The 22,321-nt window shown below is 40.5% G+C and overlaps 1 protein-coding gene across 2 annotated transcripts in view; it reads left to right on the top strand.

Annotated features, from left to right (window-relative positions):
* The window catches only part of LOC130107815 (TOX high mobility group box family member 2-like), a 69,813-nt gene that overhangs the window by 17,276 nt on the left and 30,216 nt on the right, over window positions 1-22,321 (top strand). The window contains exons 2-3 of one of the 2 annotated variants that reach the window (XM_056274577.1): window positions 8,885-9,160; window positions 14,877-15,107. In XM_056274577.1, coding sequence (XP_056130552.1) covers window positions 8,885-9,160; window positions 14,877-15,107 — 507 coding nt within the window. The remainder of the gene's footprint in view (window positions 1-8,884; window positions 9,161-14,876; window positions 15,108-22,321) is intronic. The other variant, XM_056274578.1, reaches the window with a different exon arrangement.

A 22,321-nucleotide genomic window follows, 5' to 3' on the forward strand; every position in this document is an offset into this window, starting at 1 on the left:
CACAGACCAGCATGAACCTGGGTAACGCCTGAATTTAGACACCAATTGGCTAACACTGATGTCTTTGCAAGCCTGGGTGAGAGGTAGATCACAGATGTTAGGGGGAAGGAGTTACAAATAACCATCAGGCATTGCATCTACCTGTCAGACAAATCTGAGGGCTAAAAAAAAATCCATGTGTGCATAACAACAAATTTGTACATACATTGATGAATGCGGTCCAATGTGTATGATTCCCTGTAGTTATTGTGAAAATATTTATTTTCCATATCGCTCGGCACTAGGGTCAAGTACCCTCACTCTAGGATAATTGAACACGGATGGCAGTTGAACCTGAGCCCTCCAGTTGGACTGGGGGGGGTGTAGATGGTGGTGGTGGAGGGGAGGGTGTGTTCACTCTCTGCTCAGCCAACCAAATGTACACAGTCCGATGGGAGAGGAAGACTGCGGAGCGATGCTGCACCCATGTGCTTTTGATTCCAGCATTTCACAAAGTGGATTATCTCCAAAATGCAAATATTGTAAATGTTGAAAAAACAAACACACTTACGTCATGAAGGAGTTATCTTGCCCAACCTCGTGATGAATTGAATGCTCAGTCATTTCAAACACTTTCTCTTGCTGTTTGAGAATTGACTGGATTGAAAGTGAGCCAACGGTGCCTCTGCTGCAATAAAAGTAGATCTCTATAAATTAACACCTTTTGAAATATGTGTAGGGCTGATGTCAGCTCATAATGAGGTAGAGCCCTGGACCACATCCTCAACTGATTCTTTGGCATCAAGACACTGGTGTATTATGATGCCAAAGCAATAGCAACTTTCCTAGTAAATCATCCTTTTAATTTGAATTATGAAACAGATGCCAATCTGTTATCTCTATTCTAAGGACGGAGGAAGGTTAGCTGTGTTTTACTGTCTCCCCTCTTTCTCCTTGTGGCTCTGCGGAGTCCCCCCTCATCTCTGTGCGTGTGGTCAAATCCCCTTAGCTAAATCAAATGGTGGAGGCAATTGGAGCGGCTGTGAAACCGTTTCAGAGGTAAGGTCAGGGGGAGCAGGGGGGAACAATGGCTTTCTGATATTCCATCTCGCACACAATGTGCTACACATAATTGGAAAGCCTTTGTTATTTGACTCCCATTTGACTATGATGTACAAGATGTGAATACAAACACGACAGGCCCGACGTCGGCGGGGCAGCACGTTAACGCCGAGTCTCCCGGCCTTGCATCACAGTTCAGATCTGCTGGCTGCTCATCACTGAAAAGCAATATCCAACTGTCCCCCAGCTAACTTTGGAGATGGATTTTAGTACTTTGAGAGAATCGCCCTTATTTCTCAGATCTCCCCCCTCTCTATCTCTGTTTCTCATTTCTCTCTCTCTCCTGTTGTGTCCCCCTCCTCTTGCTTCTGTACTTGTTCTCTTTCCCTCTGTGTTCCTCTCGTTCTCTTTCACCCATCTTTTTTCTTTCTTTCTTCCCCTCCCCCTTTCTCCCTTCTCCGTTCACTTCATCTCCCTCTTTATGAGGGGATGTTTATCTCCTTGGGATTCAAACAAACAACTACATTTCTGGAAGTCAAGCTTGGTGATAAAAATACCCTTGGGAAGTCAGAATCCAACTTCCAAATGCACCACACACACACACACACACACACACACACATGCATGCATAAAATATTTTGTGTTTTTATGAGCAAAATCTAATAAAGTTAATCTGTTTACCATTTCTTCAAAGAACTGGACAAAGTGCAGGAATGATGAGGTAACAGACCGATAATGTGTCTTACACAGGAAGGTACATGTTGTGGTATGAAAGTGAGCGCTCCTCCTCGTTAACTTTACATTTTGAGGCTCAGTAATGTGCCATGTTACTTGTGACTAATGACTATGAAAGGGAATTAGATGAGGTTACCTTTTATAATAAGGGTACATTAATTAACCAGTAACAAGCGTTCACAGACAATTGAATCTGCTCATCTGGACACAACGTTTCTCCCACTAAACGTTGTGTCCAGATGAACTAACTGATTCAACTTTCTGTCGTTTCCTTACCTGGATTATTGCGCATGGGTCAACACAGTAATAAGCATTAACTAACAGATAGTCAACAGGTAACTAATCTGTCTAGTAATCATTTACTGATGGTGTCCATCAGTTAGTAGTATAATGAACTTGTAAGCCCTTAATACATGTTAAAAAGAAACATTTCTTAAAGCCTCTGGAAATTTGGCTTGCAATAGTAAAAATGCTTAGAGTTCAAAGTTGAGTGTCTCATTAAGCATCCTGAGTGTAAATAAACATTAGTAACGATTAGAAAGTTTAACTACAGCTCATTTTGCTGTTTGGACCGTTTCTCAACACTTGTGTAGGCGTGGCAAACCACGTTTTGATTGACGTCTCCCTCCGCGTGGAGCCCGAGGTGAAAACGGCGCTGTGTGCATGTGAACAACCTCTTTTCTAGTCGGGACCGGGCTCCGGCGGCTCCCCTCCGCTCCGGTGGCTCCCCTCCGCTCCGGTGGCTCCCCTCTGCTCCGGTGGCTCCCCTCCGCTCCGGTGGCTCCCCTCTGCTCCGGCGGCGCCACTAACGGCGTCCGTCTGACGGAGAGGCGGCGGGAGGTTCCCCTTCCGGTGCCTTCCGGGCTTGGCTCCAGTCAAAACTCTCGGAACCATAGACTAAAGTGAGGTGCGGGTCATCTTGCTCTGACCTCCCTCCCGTGCGACTCCGGGTAGCCGACTAACCCCCCCCCCCTCATCCGGGGAGGCTGCGGGGGGTTAGCGCGCTAGCTAATATCAAAAGGCTACTAGAGACAGTTTGACAACTGGCGTTGTGATTGGTTCGCGGGATTAATTGCGTAATTTTCGTAATAAACTTCCGAGCATCTTTTTCTTCCTCTTTCGGCTTGTTCCCTGTTTCTCGGCGGTCAGAGGATTTTACAGATTCCATCGGTACCCTGTGAGGGCACAGCACCAATGGCGGCTGTAGTTAACCCGGGCTTCGGCCGATCCAGTATGGAGCCTCGACCGATCCAGTATGGTTTTGTCAATCCGCACAGCCACTAACCCCTATGGGCGGTGGTTGTGCGGCTAGGTGACGCGCTGGATGCCATCCCAGCATTCACGGACTAGCACCCCTGACTGCCGCGAAATACATGGTTAACCACGCCCCGTTCAAACCCAACCTCAGGAGTTCGCAAAAACTTAAACGACAATATTTCGAATTTGGATTTAAACTGCTTTCTAATTCTTTCTAGATGCTCACTATTATGTACATAAGACCCCCACATTACATAGTTGTGTATTTGGGTTTCCAGTGGCTTTAACCGTTACTTAATGTTTATTAGGGTTAGGATTAGGGTTACTTAATCCTGATTACGTTATTAACTAGTGTTAATAGAGTTAGTTAAGGGTTAATTAACTGTTAATGCTCATTACTCCATTGCTCATGTTAATTAATGTACCCCTACTGTAAAGTGTTACCGACGATGCTAACCTTCCCAAAGTAAAGCCATCAATAAATGTCCGCCCGCTGTAAAACGTTTAGAAAACTGCGTCCTTGCAATGTTACATTATTGGACAGACATGAATACCAGACCCTCACATCATGTGTTCAGAACCATAGGATGCTGTATTTGGTGGTGTCCAGTCCCAGTGTGCATGTTGGGCTGAGCAATGGTTAAATATGTATCTCTTTTTTTTGTCTGTCTATTGTCTTTCAATGGTGTTGTGTAAGCATTAGAAATTTGGATCTTTTCATATCGTGGTACAAAATGTTGTTGTCTAAAAACACAATAATGAACATCTATTATCTGAAATTCATCACAAAATGAGGTCTGACATATGTGAGGGGGTATTATTTGAAAACTACACCACCAAGCTGCTCAAAGTGATGAACCTCAGTTGGATTCTTAAACTTGGCATCTCTGCACACAGTATGTTAACAGATATCATGATATATTATATCAACGTTGCGTAAAATTCCCTGTGTTTATGTCGACAACAATGTTTTCCAAATCGCCCAGCATTATGTGGAGGCAGTAGTTGGAACCCGGGCAGATAGCACTGACCAACTAAATCCTGTTACACACACACAACCCCCATCTCTCTGCCAAGTGGATGATACCATTAGGAATTAGCATACAGTACCTATGGCAACCAGCAACCTTTGTCAGATTCTTTTATAATATTTGTACAGCCGTCTGCTGGTCGCTTTATTTAGCTCAGGCCTGATGGTGCTACCTGATAATGTCTTGCTCTTTAAGTCTTGCTCAGGTGAAAGGGCCAACTGAAAGCACTCAGAGGCAATTAGAAAGCAGACTGGGAAGACTATTAACAGGTATTTATCAAAGTGCTGTCGGTTTTAGAGATTAAAGCCCACCCCGGACATCGCTGGGATAAGGTGACATGTTTCTTTTGGTAGCTCCGCCATCTCAGAGGGAAGTGTCTGTCTTTGTCTGAAAACACGTGTTTATTTCCCGTTTCCTGTCATGTAGGCAGCACCGGGGCTATCTTCAGCACGTTATAGTCACATACTGCACCACGGTGCACACCTTTAGATGTTTTCAGATGACTGGCTTCAAGTGTGCTTTATTAAAGGATCATTCTGTTTTTGTTTTTGTTTTTTTACCACCGCTGGACTCATCTTTACAATGGTGTCTTATGGTGCCAAGGAATACAAACTTTAAACCTGTCCTTTAAACAACAACAGCCCCCCCCCAACCAACCTTTTTTACAACCTGAGTCTTATTTTCATAGTTCTTTCCATCATATCAGTTATATTATCATTTTACTCACCGGCTTCATTTAGTAGATTTTGGACAGGGGACCACTGCTGAACTCAGCTTTACTGCAGTGTCTTATAGGACAAGTGAACAGGAGTGTTAAACGTGTCCTTTAAACAACACCCCCCCCCCCATAGATAACTCTCCATTATCTATTATCTATGACTTCTCTATTGTGCTGGCCGGCTAGTTTATGGATGTTTATTTCTACCTACGGTAAGTATAGGCTGCTACTCCCTGCAAGTTGAACCAGGAAGTAGATCAGCAATGTCATCCACCATTGATCATATTGGACAGCTCTCATCATAACTTTTAACTTTAATTTTTATTTCCAAATACGTGGTTTAGATAATTGGGATTAAATTGGACTCATTGAAACGTGTGACACTCATGTTTACATGTTTCAGCGTTGGTGGTACCGCGTCCAAAATCTCCACATTGATGCCGCTGAGTAAAATGACATTATAACTGATATACAGGATGGTGAAGACTATGACAAGAAGGCCCAGGTGGTAAAGAAATGGAGTTATCCTTTATCTCCATTCTAATGAAATATAAGAATCTGTAGGTGAGTTATCACTACGCAGTACTGACTGGATATAACCCACGGCAGAAGGTTTCACAGCAAATCAACAAAATCTGTGAATTTTTCTTTTTTTTTTCTGGTTTAAAGGCAAAAGGTTTTGACTGATAGAAGTAGTCATCGGACCCCCCCCCCCACCCCCACAAGAAGAAGTAGAAGGGGAGGAACTTTGAAACACACACATTTGTATCTTTGGTAACACTTTATGATGAGTAGCTTTACAGAGTGATTAATAAATGAGTAATAGGGAAAATATAACCTCTTACAATACACCGGTTAATGTTTTTTAATAGCTAAGTTTAACCTCTTCCTAATAGCGCTTACCGGACTAGACTTAAAGATCTGGCCTGACCTTTACCATACAGGACTTTGTGACTAAACTTAACCTGCAGAATTTTCCTGCTATTACGAACAATTGTCGAACAATTTCAAGACGCTTATTAATATCTTTAATTTGTCTGCTAATGTTAACAAATGTGTCTTAGGAGCTTTTAAGTGCCCTATCGCTCATTTTCTAATCACTGTTTACTGCTTCTCATTATAAAGTGTGACCCTCTTTTTAACAACGACACATTTTCCATTTATAATCCAGATAATGATCCCCCTCCTCCAGATGTTTGAGAGTTCCCCGGATTCTTTTTAATTATTATCATCGTTTTCCCCCCCGTTATGGCCGTGTTCACAGTCACAGTGTCATGGTACCCCCCTCCCTCCCACTTTCCCCCCAGTAGTGACGGTGTGATGGTACCCCCCTCCCCAGTTCCCCCCCGGGGTGCTCCAGTGTGTACGGGACAGGGTGTAGTTCAGAGAAAACAGTGGCCATTTCCAAAGAGGGCTTTTGCTTTGGAAACCTGTCAACTGTTGCCATGATCGGCCATTCATGTTTGATTAATTGGTTTTTCGATGCTTCTTGGTTTGTAAGGACTCCTAAAGAGCAATTCCATGGAAATGGAAAATTAATGGTTTTCTATTTCTTTCTGTTTCTCCTTGCTTTCTTTCCTTCTTTTTCTCTGTATACCCCCCCTTTTTTTCCCGCTGAAGCCGTTTCTTCGTGTTTTAAGAGGAGGAGTGATGGTGTTTTGAATCACAACTGGAAGTTGGAGGTTGTGGTGGTTGGGGGAGGTTAGGGCATGGTTATTTGAAATGCAAAAAGGAATGCCTTTGTTTGCGGCTGCCTTTTGTTAGCAGCTGCTGAGGCAAACACCGATTTTAATGTCCTGCGAATATTATGAGTTTTCAAAGCGGGCCACAGCCCTTTTACAACATTATTTTGCTGTGCATTTTTATTCCAGCAACTTGCTGGGACCAATTATTATTATAAAGGCGAGCCTTCATCTCTGAGCCTCTGCAAGTGTTTATTAAAACCTCATATGCTAGGGCCCTTTCAATTTGATCTTTTTAGCACTGCGCTAATGTGTAATGTATTATTTAACTCATGAATGTTTAACAGCACTAATAAATGCAAGTTCATCACTTTCTGATCTGTAAATTGCCAAACATTCCCATTTATGCTTGCATTAAAAGCGTCCTCTAGTTCGACTTGGTGTTATGTCCTGATGCATCTCGGAGAAAAGCTTTTGATGTAGTTATTACTGAAGATCTTTTAAGACCGCTAAGAGCATAACTTTATGAAAGGCTTTGAGGTCTGCCTCTGTGATTATTCTTGAAGGGTGTTCTCAATTAGAGGGTCAGTCTTCAAGAGAGCACTGTTTTATTTCAATTTGCTGAGCTAAGTAATGGTAAGGATGTGGTTCAAACCTCATCGAGAACTCCATTAAACAATATTCGGAATATAAGTTAATTATGTATTCTGTGCATTCCCTGTGTTACATAGTGAGTAGTGAATGGCATTGTTCTGTAAAAAGGCACCAAACACCGGGTGTCTGTCATTGTTTTTGAAGTCAGGTGAGGTTTTTTTTTTCTCACAGTTTTGGTTTATTTTGGGGTGGCATGGTGGCACAGTGGTTAGCGCGGTTGCCTCACAGTAAGACGGTCCTGGGTTCGAGCCGCGGGGTAGTCCAACCTTGGGGTTCATCTCAGGTCGTCTTCTGTGTGGAGCTTGCATGTTCTCCCCGTGTCTGCATGGGTTTCCTCCAGGTGCTCCGGTTTCCTCCCACAATCCAAAGACCCTAGGTGTCCCTAGGTGTGAATGTGTGTTGGCCCTGTGATGGCCTGGCGGCCTGTCGCCTAATGACCTCTGGGATAGGCTCCGGCATCCCCGCGACCATGAGAGCAGGATTACCGGTGTGGATAATGGATGGATGGATGGATGGATGGATGGTTTATTTTGTTTAGAATTTCAGCACTTCAGATACTCCATGAAGTAATCCCTTGCTAATCAGGCAAGCTTCCATAGAATAACTTAACTTGTATAATAACACACATTCAGTTTCATTTATTCATTATTGATATAACAAACAATAACCTGACACGGAAGAATACACATCACAGGATAGTAGGGTCAAGTTTAAAGTCAAGGTCATAAACAAGAGGTTGGATACTGCGCGTGATAATCCTGAGAGAAGACGTAGGGGAGAGGCCACATAGAGATTTCCTTCGCCCAGTCAAAGTTAAATGGTGCAACCTGTGCATCAGCAAGAGATTTAGTATCTTAAAGGAATAGATCATAACTTGTGAAGTCTATCTCTATTCTGTACTCATGTAGGTAGGTTTCATTTTCACAGCTATCCATCCTTTTCCTCATACTGGCATACATGCCGCTCCAGCTTGCCATCTACAGTTCAATGTAATTCAATGGAGGACAAATCCACAATCAACTCCACAGTACAGCCAACGCTAACATGATGCCACAGCAGTCTATCATAGCTCATTCGAGTGTTTGTTTTTGAAATTACATTCATTTTGATTGCTAAATTCCCTCTTCGCGTATACTTTGCTTTGCTGTGCTGCGGTGGAGTGACTCCTGCTGGTGATCACTTGTAGGTTGTGTTGTTACACAGAAGGAGAAAGCCATAACCGACTGTAAAAAATGACTGAACAGTTTTTAAATAACAACTCAGATTGCTATTATTGACTGCTGTAGCATCATGCTAGCTTTGGCTGAACTGTGGAATGTTTTTGCACTGAACGAGGATTGTGGATTTGTCCCCCATTAATTGCATTGAACTGTAGATGGCAAGCTGGATCTGCATATCCACTGTGAAGAAAAGGATGGATGACTGTGAAAATGAAATCCACCTATGCACTACATGAGCAGTGAGTATGAAATAGAGATAGACTTCAAAAATTCCGAGGTATTCCTTTAAATCTCCTGCAGGCCTATTTCCCTTATCATCACAGATCTCAATTTTTTGGGCCATATTTTGATATTTTTGCCAGTAATTTTACTTCAAATTAAAGAAAATGCTAAGCACTGGAAATATATTCCCATTTATGTAAATATATACATATATTCGGCTAATTGGCTATCTATTTTTTTCTTCAATTTTATTTCATTATTATGATTTTTTTCAACATTGAGACGAGATGAAGAATGTAAGCCAGTGTTCTTCTCTCACCCCAGATGCAGGAGATGGCTTTGCACCACCACCACCACCACCACCACCAGCAACAACATCACCACCCAGACGGCGCTCATTATGATCCCGCCCGCCCCAACCCCCTGATAAACAACTCACCTAGGATACTGCCCAACCCCATGAGCCCTCTGTCCCAGCTAAATCCCCAGGTCAACCGGAGTGCGCTCCCTCACGGCTCCCCCTCGCCTCCGGGAAGTAAATCGGCCACACCCTCCCCCTCCAGCTCCAATCAGGAAGAGGAGAGTGATCCTCATTCTAAGGTACTGGTGTGGCGATGACTCTTCTTTAGCTTGCAGTGATAAAAAGGAAAGGCCTAGCTTGGTGTTTGGCCCCAGGGATTTAAAAAGCAGATAAAAGCGGCAGTGGTGTGGCAGTGTTTGTCTGTATTTGCAGAGATATTAGAGTTAGGACGGACTAAGTTTTGCTGTACTGATGTTGCTCTGATCACAGGGTCCAAAGTATGAATGCACTTCCAACCCAGTCTCACAGACAAAAATGTTTCAATGCACCTTTTTTGCTGTGACTATAATATGTTTATTGCCAGCGTTCGGTCACATGTATACAATGCATGTCAACTAGTATTATGGGAACAGATATGATTATGCCACATCCTGACAAGATTAGATTAGATATAGTTAAATTTGGTTAGAAGGTTAGAAATGGCTATATTTAGGTGTTAGATCAGAGATGGCTAAGTTTATGTATGGGTTTGGTATGGTTAACATCAGGGTAAGGACCTGGGAGGCCAGTTGTAATGTGTTGCAATCTGCAGTGAGTGTAAATCAGGCTTAAAGTCCAGCTCACCGTTTAACAACTGCTCTTGATGAATACAGCAGACCAGTGTTGGCATTGGCATCTCATTATGTTATTTTTGTTTTTTGTTTTTTTACACAACACTCAAAAATCCATTTAAATTTAAAATGTTAATTGGGTGCATGCATTGAAAAAACAAACAAAAATAAAATTATTTTCTCAGTATGTGTTATACAAGGTGAATAAGTAATCAGTGCTGAAGCTGCAGTTGCAGAGTGTAACAAGACTGCTAGATCATACCTTTAATTAGACATTTAGATCATTTCTCAGTGGTAAAGCTCAAACCTGTAAGCAATAATCAAGAATAAAGTTGAGCCATTTTGCCCTTCACCACCAAGTTATAGCCTGTTCACTTCATCAAGTTTATGGAAGGGGTGCAGGGTACTGTGTGCGTCGCATTATTTGCCTTTACAGCCAGTTCTAACAGACAAATTGAGCAGACACAATAAATGAAAACTAAATAGCCTAGTTTGGATTTACTCACCAAGCCAGGGCTCCAGCCATAAAATAGAAATTTTGCTCCAACACGATCATGAAAGTCACTCCTGCCTTTCAAGCTACCTTTGGTCGGTTTAATAAACTCTGGATTTAGCTAGTAATCTTAAACTGCCCAATAACCCCAAGCAGGGTATGCAAATTGAAATACAAGGTGTAAATCTATTTCCATTATCTAACATTATTCCATGTAAATATGTTAGCAGTGAATTCCTCCTAATGCTGGTTGCACATCTTTCTTGCGAGCACCTTCAAGCTAGCCAGAGTCTAACTCTAATGACAGCATTACCATCTGACGTTAGCCAGTTAGAATTTAGCTGAAATGATGGTCCTCTTACTGAGAGATGGTCAGCTGTTGCAGTGGGGGTAATGATCTTTGGCTTCCAACGTTTTGGTGGCCAGTAGTATAGACTTAATAAATAGATGGTAAAATTTCACTGAATCCCTTCCAGTGCTCCATAAGGTCCCATCTATATGGTGCACTCCACATGCTGTTGAAGTGAGTGTTGTCCCTGGACTGAGGTCTCTCAGTATGGAGAAAATTCACACAAGCTTGTAAAGTTAGCCTACTTTTCTTTTGGGGAAGTGTACTCTGGTTCCAGAAAGATACGAATTTGAACAAGCTGCACAAATACATGAATTAACCATTTTCAGCTTGGTGAAAGATAATAATTTAATACCCAACTGCATCAGATGGGCGGTGGCGATTTGATTGAGAGCGGTGTTTGCCTTGTCCTTTCATCAACCTCTGTCATCAGTCAGTTAAAGAGACAAACCACTTTTTTAGAGCATGCAAAAAGGCTTGATTTTCATCATGTATTTTCTCTGTTTTGGGCATCACTTTGGTTCAGTAGCAAACTCTTAAACCTTGGCCCTCTGACTCCCCTTCCCTCGTCGGGAAAAAAAAAACAAAACTGCCAGCCTAGCTTACTGTGTAAGTACTATAGTAGTGCAAAAGTTACCTATGACAATTTCAACTCTGAAACAAAAATTAAGATGCTAGTCCAGCCTTAACAATGCAACAAGGATACAGAATGAGAGTTATCACCAAAACAAAACAAAAAACAGCTAAATTCTTAAGCAAAATGCAAATCATCCTTACAAATAATCAGATCATCACACCAGCTGTGTGTGCACTTTAGTGGAATATGCTGACAACAGGCAGGGGTGCAGAATGCATGACAGCCACCCGTCCTACCACACAAAAACAACAGAATGTCATGTAAGCCTACACATCATGACAGCGCGCACACAGCCAAGCCGCCATTAGTGACAGACATTTCAGAACCATGGACAGTGAACAGCGATCATGGCATTTTGGGAACCCACCACCACAAATAAGCAATATTGTTACTGAATAATATTATTAGTTTGGCGCAGCAGCCTATTAAATCCTATTACATGTTACGGTAAATATGCTTAATGACCACTGAGTTGGTAAATTTATAGATTGACCAGTAATTCTGCATAATAACCATTTTCCCAAATAAACAATAACATATACAAAACAGTGGCAGCGGCGGCCAGAATAAAATCATTTGGCACGGCAGCCTATTAGATTTTAAATAACTTAACAAATTAAGCTCTGGTGTAAGTCTTACTTTGCCGATTAACTCCAACTTATCAGTAAAAAAATAATTTTGAAAATGGTGTGGATAACAAATTTGCAACGATGTCCTCCTCACTATCAGTAACCTTACTCGTGGCTTCCATCATGAACCAACAGGCTAACTAGCTAGCTAGTTTGCTAGCTTGTGATTCGTGTCCCCTCGCAGCGAGCGGAGCTTGTCATAAAGTTAGTGAAAACAAAGTCCACCAATTTAGAGGGAAGATATGATTGACCAATTCTACTGTCATTTGAAATTACGCTCATTGAATTACTATTGCAAAGACTTCTTTAAAATGATAGCTGGACCACCAATCACATAGCTGGAGTATAGCATTTTCTTCCCAATAATTGCAGAGGCAGCAAAATTCTGAAAGGGAGACAAATGAGCTTCTTTGATTTAACCCTTCACATTCCAGCACAAACTGAGTTGGCAGGTTTGAAGGGTTTATTTCCTCGGAAACATTTTGTTTAGATGTTGATTGTCAAATTATGAATTGATCAAATAAAATTAGAACTGTCAACTGTTCAAAGTAATGGGTAGTGTGGAAGAGAGGTGAAGAAGAGAGTGCAGGCAGGGTGGAGTGGGTGGAGAAGAATGTCAGGAGTGATTTGCGACAGAAGGGTACCAGCAAGCATTGAAGGGAAGGTTTACAAGATGGTTGTGAGACCAGCTATGTTATATGGTTTGGAGATGGTGGCACTGATGAAAAGACAGGAGGTGGAGCTGGAGGTGGCAGAGTTGAAGATGCTAAGATTTTCATTGGGAGTGACGAAGATGGACAGGATTAGGAACGAGGATATTAGAGGGACAGCTCAGGTTGGACGGTTTGGAGACAAAGCAAGAGAGGCAAGATTGAGATAGTTTGGACATGTGCAGAGGAGAGATGCTGGGTATATTGGGAGAAGGATGCTGAATACGGAACTACCAGCTATCAGGGAAAGAGGAAGGCCAAAGAGGAGGTATATAGATGTGATGAAGGAGGACATGCAGGTTGGTGTGACAGAGGAAGATGCAGAAAACAGGAAGAGATGGAAAGATGATCTGCTGTGGCGATCCCTAATGGGAGCAGCCAAAGGAAGAGGAAGACGAAGAACCAATGACTTTTCAAATATTATTTTTTAGAATATCTTAACTCTCTGAGGGCCTAGAGGGCCCTGACAGTTCCCCTCTGCTTTGGTCCTATCCACGTTGTTTGTTGATTAAAAAACAATCCTACAAGTAGGATTTAAGAAGTAGATTACAACAGTTTCCCTCAATATCATCGATACATTTAAAATTAACATAATTTGGGATGTGCAAATAAGATGTAGATGAACGTTTGAGCCTGGGTTTGCATTTTTGTTGTAACGAATGTATGGGAGTCTTTTTTTTTGTGGTCTGAACACATGGAACAGAAATTGCTTCAGGACAAATTTCCATTGAAATATATTTTTTATTGTGTAACTTGGAAACATTTGAAAGCAGTGGTCTCTCTTTATCTTGGCCCAGAGCTGACAGGTTATTTTGCAACCGGAGGAATTTCAGTTCGGGTGACACATGTGTGAGAATTACCGAAAAGCAATTACCACAATGACATACTCCTGAGACTGTGCTTCTGGGTTGCGATTTGTCACAAGGAGGAGCAGAACGCAAGCAACCTTTTATTTTCTCTACACAGTACCACAAATAATTTTCTTTTTCTTTTTGTGTTCACTTTTACTCTATGTAATGTCGTGTGAAGAATTTTGAATTGCACTGGTCAGAATTTGTAAATTAAACTAGATTTGACTAAGATAGTCTAGACTAGACTAGAATAAAATAGAAGGGTTCATTTTAAAATTAAATATAGAAGTAAAGGGATAATTTTTGATGATTTTTTTTCCCTCAGGTCAAAAGTTTATATAAATATTAAATGTAGAAAAGACTACACCTGACAAGACTACATTTTAATAGAATAGAATAGAATATAATAGATGGGCTCATCCTAAAAGTGAATTTAAGTTTAGGGGAAGTTTAAGTCTTATTTCACTTCCAATAAGAGGAAGGGGCTGCTCAGTAACATCCGCCAACATGAATATGTTAAATAGTTTTCGGCATTTCTCAACAATCAAACCTGCATGTGGGGTCTTCTCTGTGGCTGAATGGTTACAGTGCATGCCACATGGACACGCAGTCGCAAACATCACCGATTCGATTCCAGCTGGCAACCTTTGTTGCATGTCATACCCCCCCCCCTCTCTCTCTCTCCCCCATTTCCTGTCTGACTTTCACTGGAGCTGTCTAAGAGAAAATGAGTAAAAAAAAACTCAAACCTGCTAGTGGATTTGCCTTTTATTTTACTGTTAAGCCTATAAAACTCTGGTATGACTGTATAATTTTATATTGTTTGTCCTTTTTTCCCCACTTATCATATTTAGAGTTAAATGAAAAGGCGCAATAGAAAAAAGCAAAAGGGAAGAATGTTTTCATCAAAAACAATAATTCCTTTATTACACTGTTCATCCTCCCCCAGATGCACTGTGTCTTGCCATGTACGAAGAAAGAAAGTTAAAATCTAAAAGAAAACAAAAATGATTACCACCTTAACTTAGTCATTCTCTAGCCACATTAAAGCCAAGACAAAATACAGTATGTGTGATCTGGAATCCATTTGGTTTGATTGTGTAAAAGTCAAAATTAATCCCTTATTGAACATCTGAGAGATTTTGAAAGGCCTGACGAGTTCATTTCACAGATGTGTTTTGATAAATGTGTATTGGGGCGATGAAAAAAGAAAAGAATCGCCCGACTGTGTAAATGTATTGCTATCATTGAAACAATGCAGCAATATCTTCATGCTGACTGCTGACCACACAGGTATGAAACAGTAAAATTGAATTATGAATTTAATGAAGTTGCTTCACCTGGATGAAACATTATTATCATTTACCAGTGGAGCAATTCTTATTACTCTAATAATTTTAGGTCAATATATATTTCTGATTTCTTCTTAAGGATGGCTGGAGTGTGGCCAGTTTGCCCTTATTACACAGTGTCAATAAATTCTTTTTGTTTTTCTGTATTGTTGATGGTCTTCCAGATCACGGGCGAGAAGCGGCCTTCCTCGGAAATGATGAAGCCCAAACCCAAACCCCAAAAGAAGAAGAAGAAAAAGGATCCCAACGAGCCCACCAAGCCCGTGTCAGCCTATGCCCTCTTCTTCAGGGACACCCAGGCCGCCATTAAGGGACAAAACCCAAATGCCACCTTTGGAGACGTATCTAAAATAGTGGCCTCCATGTGGGACGGGCTTGGAGAGGAGCAGAAACAGGTAGGAAGATAAAATTTGAATAGTGTCCACACATACGCCATCATACTATAAATTTGTTCAAAAATAACCTCCGTGGTTAAAAAAAGACATTTAATCAAAATGTTTGCACCAAAAACTCAAAGACAGAGACTACCCGGGTCTCATATAGGCACATGCATGTTATCAAACTGACAGATATGTGTAATTATGTTGTAACACAATACACAATAATTTGAAAGATGCTGGTATTTCAACACGTTCTCATTCCCAACTCGTCAAATATGGCAGCTTGGTCAGTGGCCTTGTGCTTCAAAACATGACACTCGAGGCACCGTTTTAGCATCCGTTTTGCACATGCAGGGCTGTTCAATAGATATCAATGGTGTAGTGTTCCAATCGAAAAAAAACAACCCAGTTGCCAGAATAAAATGTTGACACTTCACATTTCTGAAAACCACATATACATTAAAATCTTGACGTTTCTGAACCAAAAATACGTTTCATGTCGACATTTCAACTTATAGCAAATGTTGGTGGAGCCTGCGTCCATGTGTCGTGACTGTCAATTTTCTGTCTGCGAAAAGAAAAAAAAATGCTGACATTCATTTAATTCTCAGTGGAAAATTCAATATTGTAGGATAGTTTCAGCATTAAAATGCATTTTGATAACATTTCTAGCGAGAAATGTGCATTATATTTTCATAATCTTGGTTCAGTGACAGTATATGATCTTTAGTTTGTGAGTTATCATGAAGATTCTTTCAGGTCTCACCAGGAAATTGTTGGAATGCAACATTTCCAGCATTGAACACAACCCCAACATGTATTTCTACAATACTTGCTAAAATATCCTAAATAAATCAACATTAGTACACTTTTTTTTCTTTTTTTTTTCTTTTTTTGCAGTAGCGACCTAAATTCAGTGTAATTTGTTTTGGCTGCATTAAATATTTGATATATTCTGTAGATATATATATATTTGTACGACCCTATTTACAATGCTATTTTGCAAACCAGAATAATTAAACTGTGATGCTGATTTGTATCATGCTGCACGGAGCAGCTCAAGGGAATTGTAGTTTTTAAAAATATTAGTGTATTTCCTAGAATTGGAACTTGTAAATACTGAATTAATGGTAAACTGAGGGATTTAAGGGGATGGGAAACACATTTGTGTGATCATATTTTAAATATGTCTTTGTTAAAAGGGGATTAAATTGTTAAAATTAATTTTGACTATATTTGACAACGCACCCACTTGGTGACTATACCATATGGGTATGGCCACATAGCTGAAGTCAAGAGCTCTCTATAACAGGTGGTCCCATGTCTGTCACTCCCTCTGTTGCTGAATGACAAGCCTTCCAACGTGCACTAACGTCAAGGTTCAGAAGTCAATATTTCAATGCAGGAGCCATTTACAATCTTTAGACTGACATAATGTTACTCTAAAGGTCCAGACCTTTCCAGCAATGTATTTGGTTTAGTCATACGACAAAGTTTTTATTTTCACATTTCATGGACACAGCCTTGACCTAGGCTAACTTCCAGAGAGCCCTTTGGAGGCCCAACACATGAAATGAAAGGTCTTTAGTTTGTTTTGTTTTGTTTTGGTTTTTCTCCGTTGTGGATATAGGGACAAACATCATTTAACATAATTATTTTTGACTAATTTAAAACCAAACTAGTAATTTTGGCCTGCTTTGTAGCTTATTTTCCTGATGAAATCCAAGAGCTTTCGTTTCAGACCTAACCCTAACCCAAGCAATTCAGGCCCGATGCCTGTAGTAATGCCCTGGATGGTCAGCAGGACTGCAATGTGTAAAGGTGACTTATTTTAAAAGCAAACAAACAAAATAACTTTCATTTCATGTATTGGGCCTCCAAAGGGCAGCTTGGCACAGGTCTGATTTCAGAGCTGCCCTTGCAGCTTGATAAAAATCAGCACCATAGTTGTAGTTCTTCTGGTTTACAAAATAGGGTTATAAATGTGATCATAAAAAGGTATCTACAGAATTATATCAAACTTGTAATGCAGCCAAAACATAAATTACATTTCATTTAGGTTGTTTGTTTGAAAAAAGCATACAAATGTTGATTTATTTAGGATATTTTCGCAAATATTGTAGAAACATGTTTTGGGGTTAATTTCAATGTTGGAAATGTTGCGTTCCAACAATTTTCTGGTGAGACTTGAAAGAATCTTCGTAATAACTAACAAACTAAAGATCATATACATTCACTGAACAAAGATTATGAAAATATAATGCACATTGCTCGCAAGAAATGTTATCAAAACACATTTTATGACCCTGTCCACACATTAACGTCTCTTCAGAAAAGCCGGTTTTACAACAGTGAGGGTCCTGCTGGCCTTTTCTGTGATGTTAAAAATACAATTCCCATTGTGACCAGCTGCAGAAGGAACAGGTATTCAGCAAGCCATCTCTCCCCCCGTATGGTCACACCATCTAATCTCATTCACATTCCCTGCCAGCCTACATCTTTTCCACTGCCCCATGCCAAAATGCCAAATATATTTAAGACAGAGCGACTCAATGTAAGATCTCTGTTAAATAAGTCATTTATGTGTAATGATTTCATTTTATCACAAAATCTGGACATTTTTATGATAACAGAATTGTGGGGACAACCTGGGGGTTTTACTTCCCTAATTGAAACATCTCTTCCTGGCTACTCTTTTTTTCCACGAACCTAGATGTTTGGGAGGGGGTGGCTGTTTTTTTAAGGAATAATTTTACTCTTTCTTGTATTGATTTAGGACTATTTTCCTCCTTCGAGGCACTTCCACTTGTTTTTAAGGGGGATACCCAGTGTCTGTGTCTTCTAGTCTACAGATCCCCCCCCCCCCAAATCTTCTTTTAGTTTTATAAACGAATTCTCAGAGCTCCTATCAATAATCATACCCAGATATGACAGGTTTTTAATTTAGGGAATTTTAATATTCATGTCTGGTGCACCTCTAACAGCCTAAGTGCTGAATTTCTATCCCTGATGGATTCTTTTAATCTATCTCTCTCACTGACCGGGCCCAGTCATTGTAAGGGCCATACTCTTGATCTTGTTTTATCTTATGGTCTTACATTATCCGACTTAATGTGCTCTGATCCTTATTTTTCTGATCACTATTGTATATGTTTTAATTAGGTTTTGCCTCCTTGTTTTAGCTGCTCACGTACTCCGTTACAGTCTAGGGTTTTTAATTCTACCTCTCCCAATATTTTTAGTAAAGCTTTTAGTATTATCCCTTGCAAGATAGATCCCTTATTATTAGTCGATGAGCATCTATCTAATTTCGATATTATCTGCAATTCCATCCTTCATGAAATTGCACCATTTAAAACCAGGAAAACTAAACACATGTCCCAGCCCTGGATAAATGGAAACATTCACGTTTTAAAACGTAAATGTTGTAAAGCAGAGCGTCAGTGGAAGGCCCCCAAAGTCCCTGGCCATCACGAGGACATTAAGGCTCTGATGAAACTCCTCAATGCAGAGGTTAAAAACTGTAAACATGCCTACATTTCCCATCTCACTGAATCTAATATTTCTAATCCCAAGGTGCTTTTTAACATTGTAAGCTGTGCCACAGATGCTTCCCGTATCCCTTCTGTAGATGCTTCTCCTGAAACCTGCAATGAGTTTTAAACATTTTTACTCAAACGATCTCCCTCATTTGTCAGATTTTTACCTCACCTGTAGATCCCCCATCAGCTTGTTTACCTGCTAGGCTTGATACTTGTTTTGATCTCGTCAACCTTGTCTCTCAACCTGCACTGTTAGATATTGTCAACAAAATTAACCCCTCCTCCTGCCTTCCGGACATTCCCCCCCTCAATTTCTTAAAGAAGATTTTAACACAATTTGTCCTTTTATACTGAAGATTTATAAAAGGAGTTGAATCAAGTGCAACTGGACTTGCACTTGATTCAACTCCTTTGGATAACCATGCCCTGGATGAATGAGAACATTCACAGACAAGATTTTTAAAAGCTCTCTTTCTTCTGGTACTGTGCCTCACTACTTCTAAAATGCTCTTGGTCAACCCCTGTTAAAGAAACCCAGACTCAATTCAAATGATTTCAACAATTTTAGACCTATCTCTGAACTTCCTTATTTAGCCAGAGTCCTGGAGAAGATTGTTGCAAATCAACTTTTAGCCTTGATGAATGATAACTCAATGTTTTAATCCTTCAGATCAGGTTTTAGAGCTCACTATAGTGCAGAACCTGCCCTTCTTAAGGTCATGAATGACTTGCATTTAGCTGCTGACTCTGGACACCCCTCCATTTTAGTACTCGTAGAGCTCAATGCAGCGTTTCACACAGTTGATCACACCATCTCCTTTTTCCGTTTAGAACAGTGACTGGCCCTTGAATGGTTTAAGTCATACCTCACGGACAGGACTTTCTCTGATCATATTGCTAAGTCTAGGTCTTCCACTTCCACGATGCATTGTGGGGTTCCTCAGGGTTCCATGCTTGGCCCGATTCTGTTCACCATTTACGTGCTGCCATTGGGACATCTCGTAAGATCACACAACATCTGTTTCCATTTTTATGCAGATGACACCCAGGTTTACCTCAGCTGTGACCCTAATAATGTAATTTTTTCTTCTTCTTTTTTCACTTATAAACTGTCTCAGGGACATTCATAAATGGATGGCCCAAAATTTCCTTCAACTGAACACAAAAAAGACTGAGATACTTCTATTTGGGACTGGCTCCTCCAACACGCAAATTACAAACTTACTAGGTTCATATTCTCATCTTATTACTCCACAGTGTAGAAACCTTGGCATTTTTATTGACAGCATCCTCACTTTGAACAGCCACATCAAATCCATCATACAGTCATGCTTTTTTTTTCAACTTGGGAAATTTCTAAAACTAAGCCATTTCTATTTACCAAAAACCTTGGAACAGCCATTCATGCTTTTATTTCATTGCGGGTAGATTACTGCAACTCGCTTTTCTTCATTTGCAGCAAAAAGTCTCTCTCCTAGCTACAATTCATTCAAAATGCAGCCTCCAGGGTTTTAACAGGTACCAGAAAACAAGAGCACATTACACCCATCCTTTCTTCGTTGCACTGGCTGTCTGTTAGTTTTAGAGTTGATTTTAAAATGTTAACTAACACTTTTAAAACCCTGCAACAGTTTGGCCCAAGCTGTATTTCTGACCTTATAACTCTCCATGTGCCGTAACGGGCCCTGAGGTCCTCAAATGCTGCTCTCCTTGTGGTTCCTAAATCCAGGCTAAAAAAAGGAGTCTTTGCCATCAGGGTCCCTCAGCTTTGGAACAACCTTCCAGAGGAGATTAGGATGGCTAAATCTATCTCTTCTTTTAGGTCTCTTCTTAAAACACACTTTTATAGTCGAGCCTTCCTTTGAGCCTTTTATCTTATCTTCTCAGACCATTTGTTTTATTGTTTTAAGTTTTTAATTTTTACTGTTAAGTTTTGTTGATGTGTTTTATGTTTTATTGCTTTATTTTATTTACTGTTTTATTGATGGAGCTATTGTTCTCACTGTTTTAATGATTACGCTTTTATGATTCCTGTTGTTTTGTTGTTTTTATCCTGTAAAGCACTCTGTAAACCTTGTTTTGGAAAGGTGCTATATAAATACATTTTATTGTTATCATTTTTATTCTATATTTTTTGCAGAATATTGTATACTTGCCTTTTTAGGGATGGTCTAAATCTCCATTACATAAATTTGTTCTATGCATCAAAATATGATATCACACTGGTGTAACATATGAGGAATAGTGTATATCAATGGGAATATACATACATTTTCTGAAAATAGTTTCCATATTGGTAGTAAGTTTTCCGTATTGGTAGTTGCCTAATGATGATCACTAACAGAAGTGCATAGCTTAATCCACCATTTTTTGGTTTTTTTTTTTTTTTTTTTTTTTTTGTGGATTTTTTCCCCCTTTTTCTCCCCAATTGTATCCAGCCAATTACCCCACTCTTCTGAGCCATCCCAATCTCTGCTCCTCACCCTGTGCTGATCTGGGGAGGGCTGCAGACTACCACATGCTTCCTCTGATACATGTGGAGTCACCAGCTGCTTCTTTTCACCTGACAGTGAGGAGTTTCGCCAGGGGGACATAGCGTGTGGGAGGATAACGCTCTTCCCCCCAGTTCCCCCCAGGCACCCTGACCGACCAGAGGAGGTGCTAGTGCAGCGACCAGGACACATACCCACATCCGGCTTCCCACCCGCAGACACAGCCAATTGTGTCTGTAGGGACGCTCGACCAAGCCGAAGGTAACACGGGGATTTGAACCGGCGATCCCTGTGTTGTTAGACAATGGAATAGACCACCACGCCACCCGGACACCCCCAATTCACCATTTTCTTTAGCCACTACATCACTGCATGTAGCTATATAATATCTTATTAAAAATCTCATCCATTGATTTTAATTCCGTATTATTGTGTAATATTCGTGTCATTTGTTCATCTTCATAAGTGTTTTTTGAGTTGCTACATCTGTTTTAGCGTCCCCTCTCTGAACACAGACAATTCTCAGGAGGTTGAGCTCACTAGACTCTTTATTGATAGTCAGCTCACTAACGTTCTGACTTGCATAATGTTGCTTGGCAAAGTATTCAAAAACAGACCAATTGACAGACTGGTGATGGCAACTGTGTAATCAAATCTGAGTAGTAGGTGATTTATTACCAGAAGCAGGTTTTCTGAAACAGTTTAATTAAGTAGACAACTAGGAGGAGAGTTCCTCAAGGGGCTTTAGTCATATTTTCACAAGACCTAATAATTTGGGGAACTTTACACTAACACGCCTTCTGCTGAAAAAATATGAGATTGGAATACATGATTGTCATTGCACTGGATCTTTAAATATTTGAAAAATCACCTTAATCCGACATAGGTTGGCATAGAAAAGTTGCTGCAGTGTTGTAGACGATAAACTTCTGGCCGGCACATTTTCTGTTTCATTTTTGCATTCCAGACTGGTAGGCCAAGTTGAAGGGTTTCTGTATGTTTGTAGAAACAAATGATGGTGTGAAATGAATGGAAAACGAGACAGTCTGATGACGGCGGTCACGGTCAGACTCATATTTTTAGAATATCCAGTCAGGCTGCAGCCTATTGGGTGTCAAATAAAAGCACCTGTCTCCATGACAAAGTGCAGCCCATTCTCCTCTGGCTCAGCCACCGACGATGAGACCCCGTCTAG

The sequence above is a fragment of the Lampris incognitus genome, chromosome 2 (genome assembly GCF_029633865.1).
Source record: "Lampris incognitus isolate fLamInc1 chromosome 2, fLamInc1.hap2, whole genome shotgun sequence".
Lineage (NCBI taxonomy): Eukaryota > Metazoa > Chordata > Actinopteri > Lampriformes > Lampridae > Lampris > Lampris incognitus.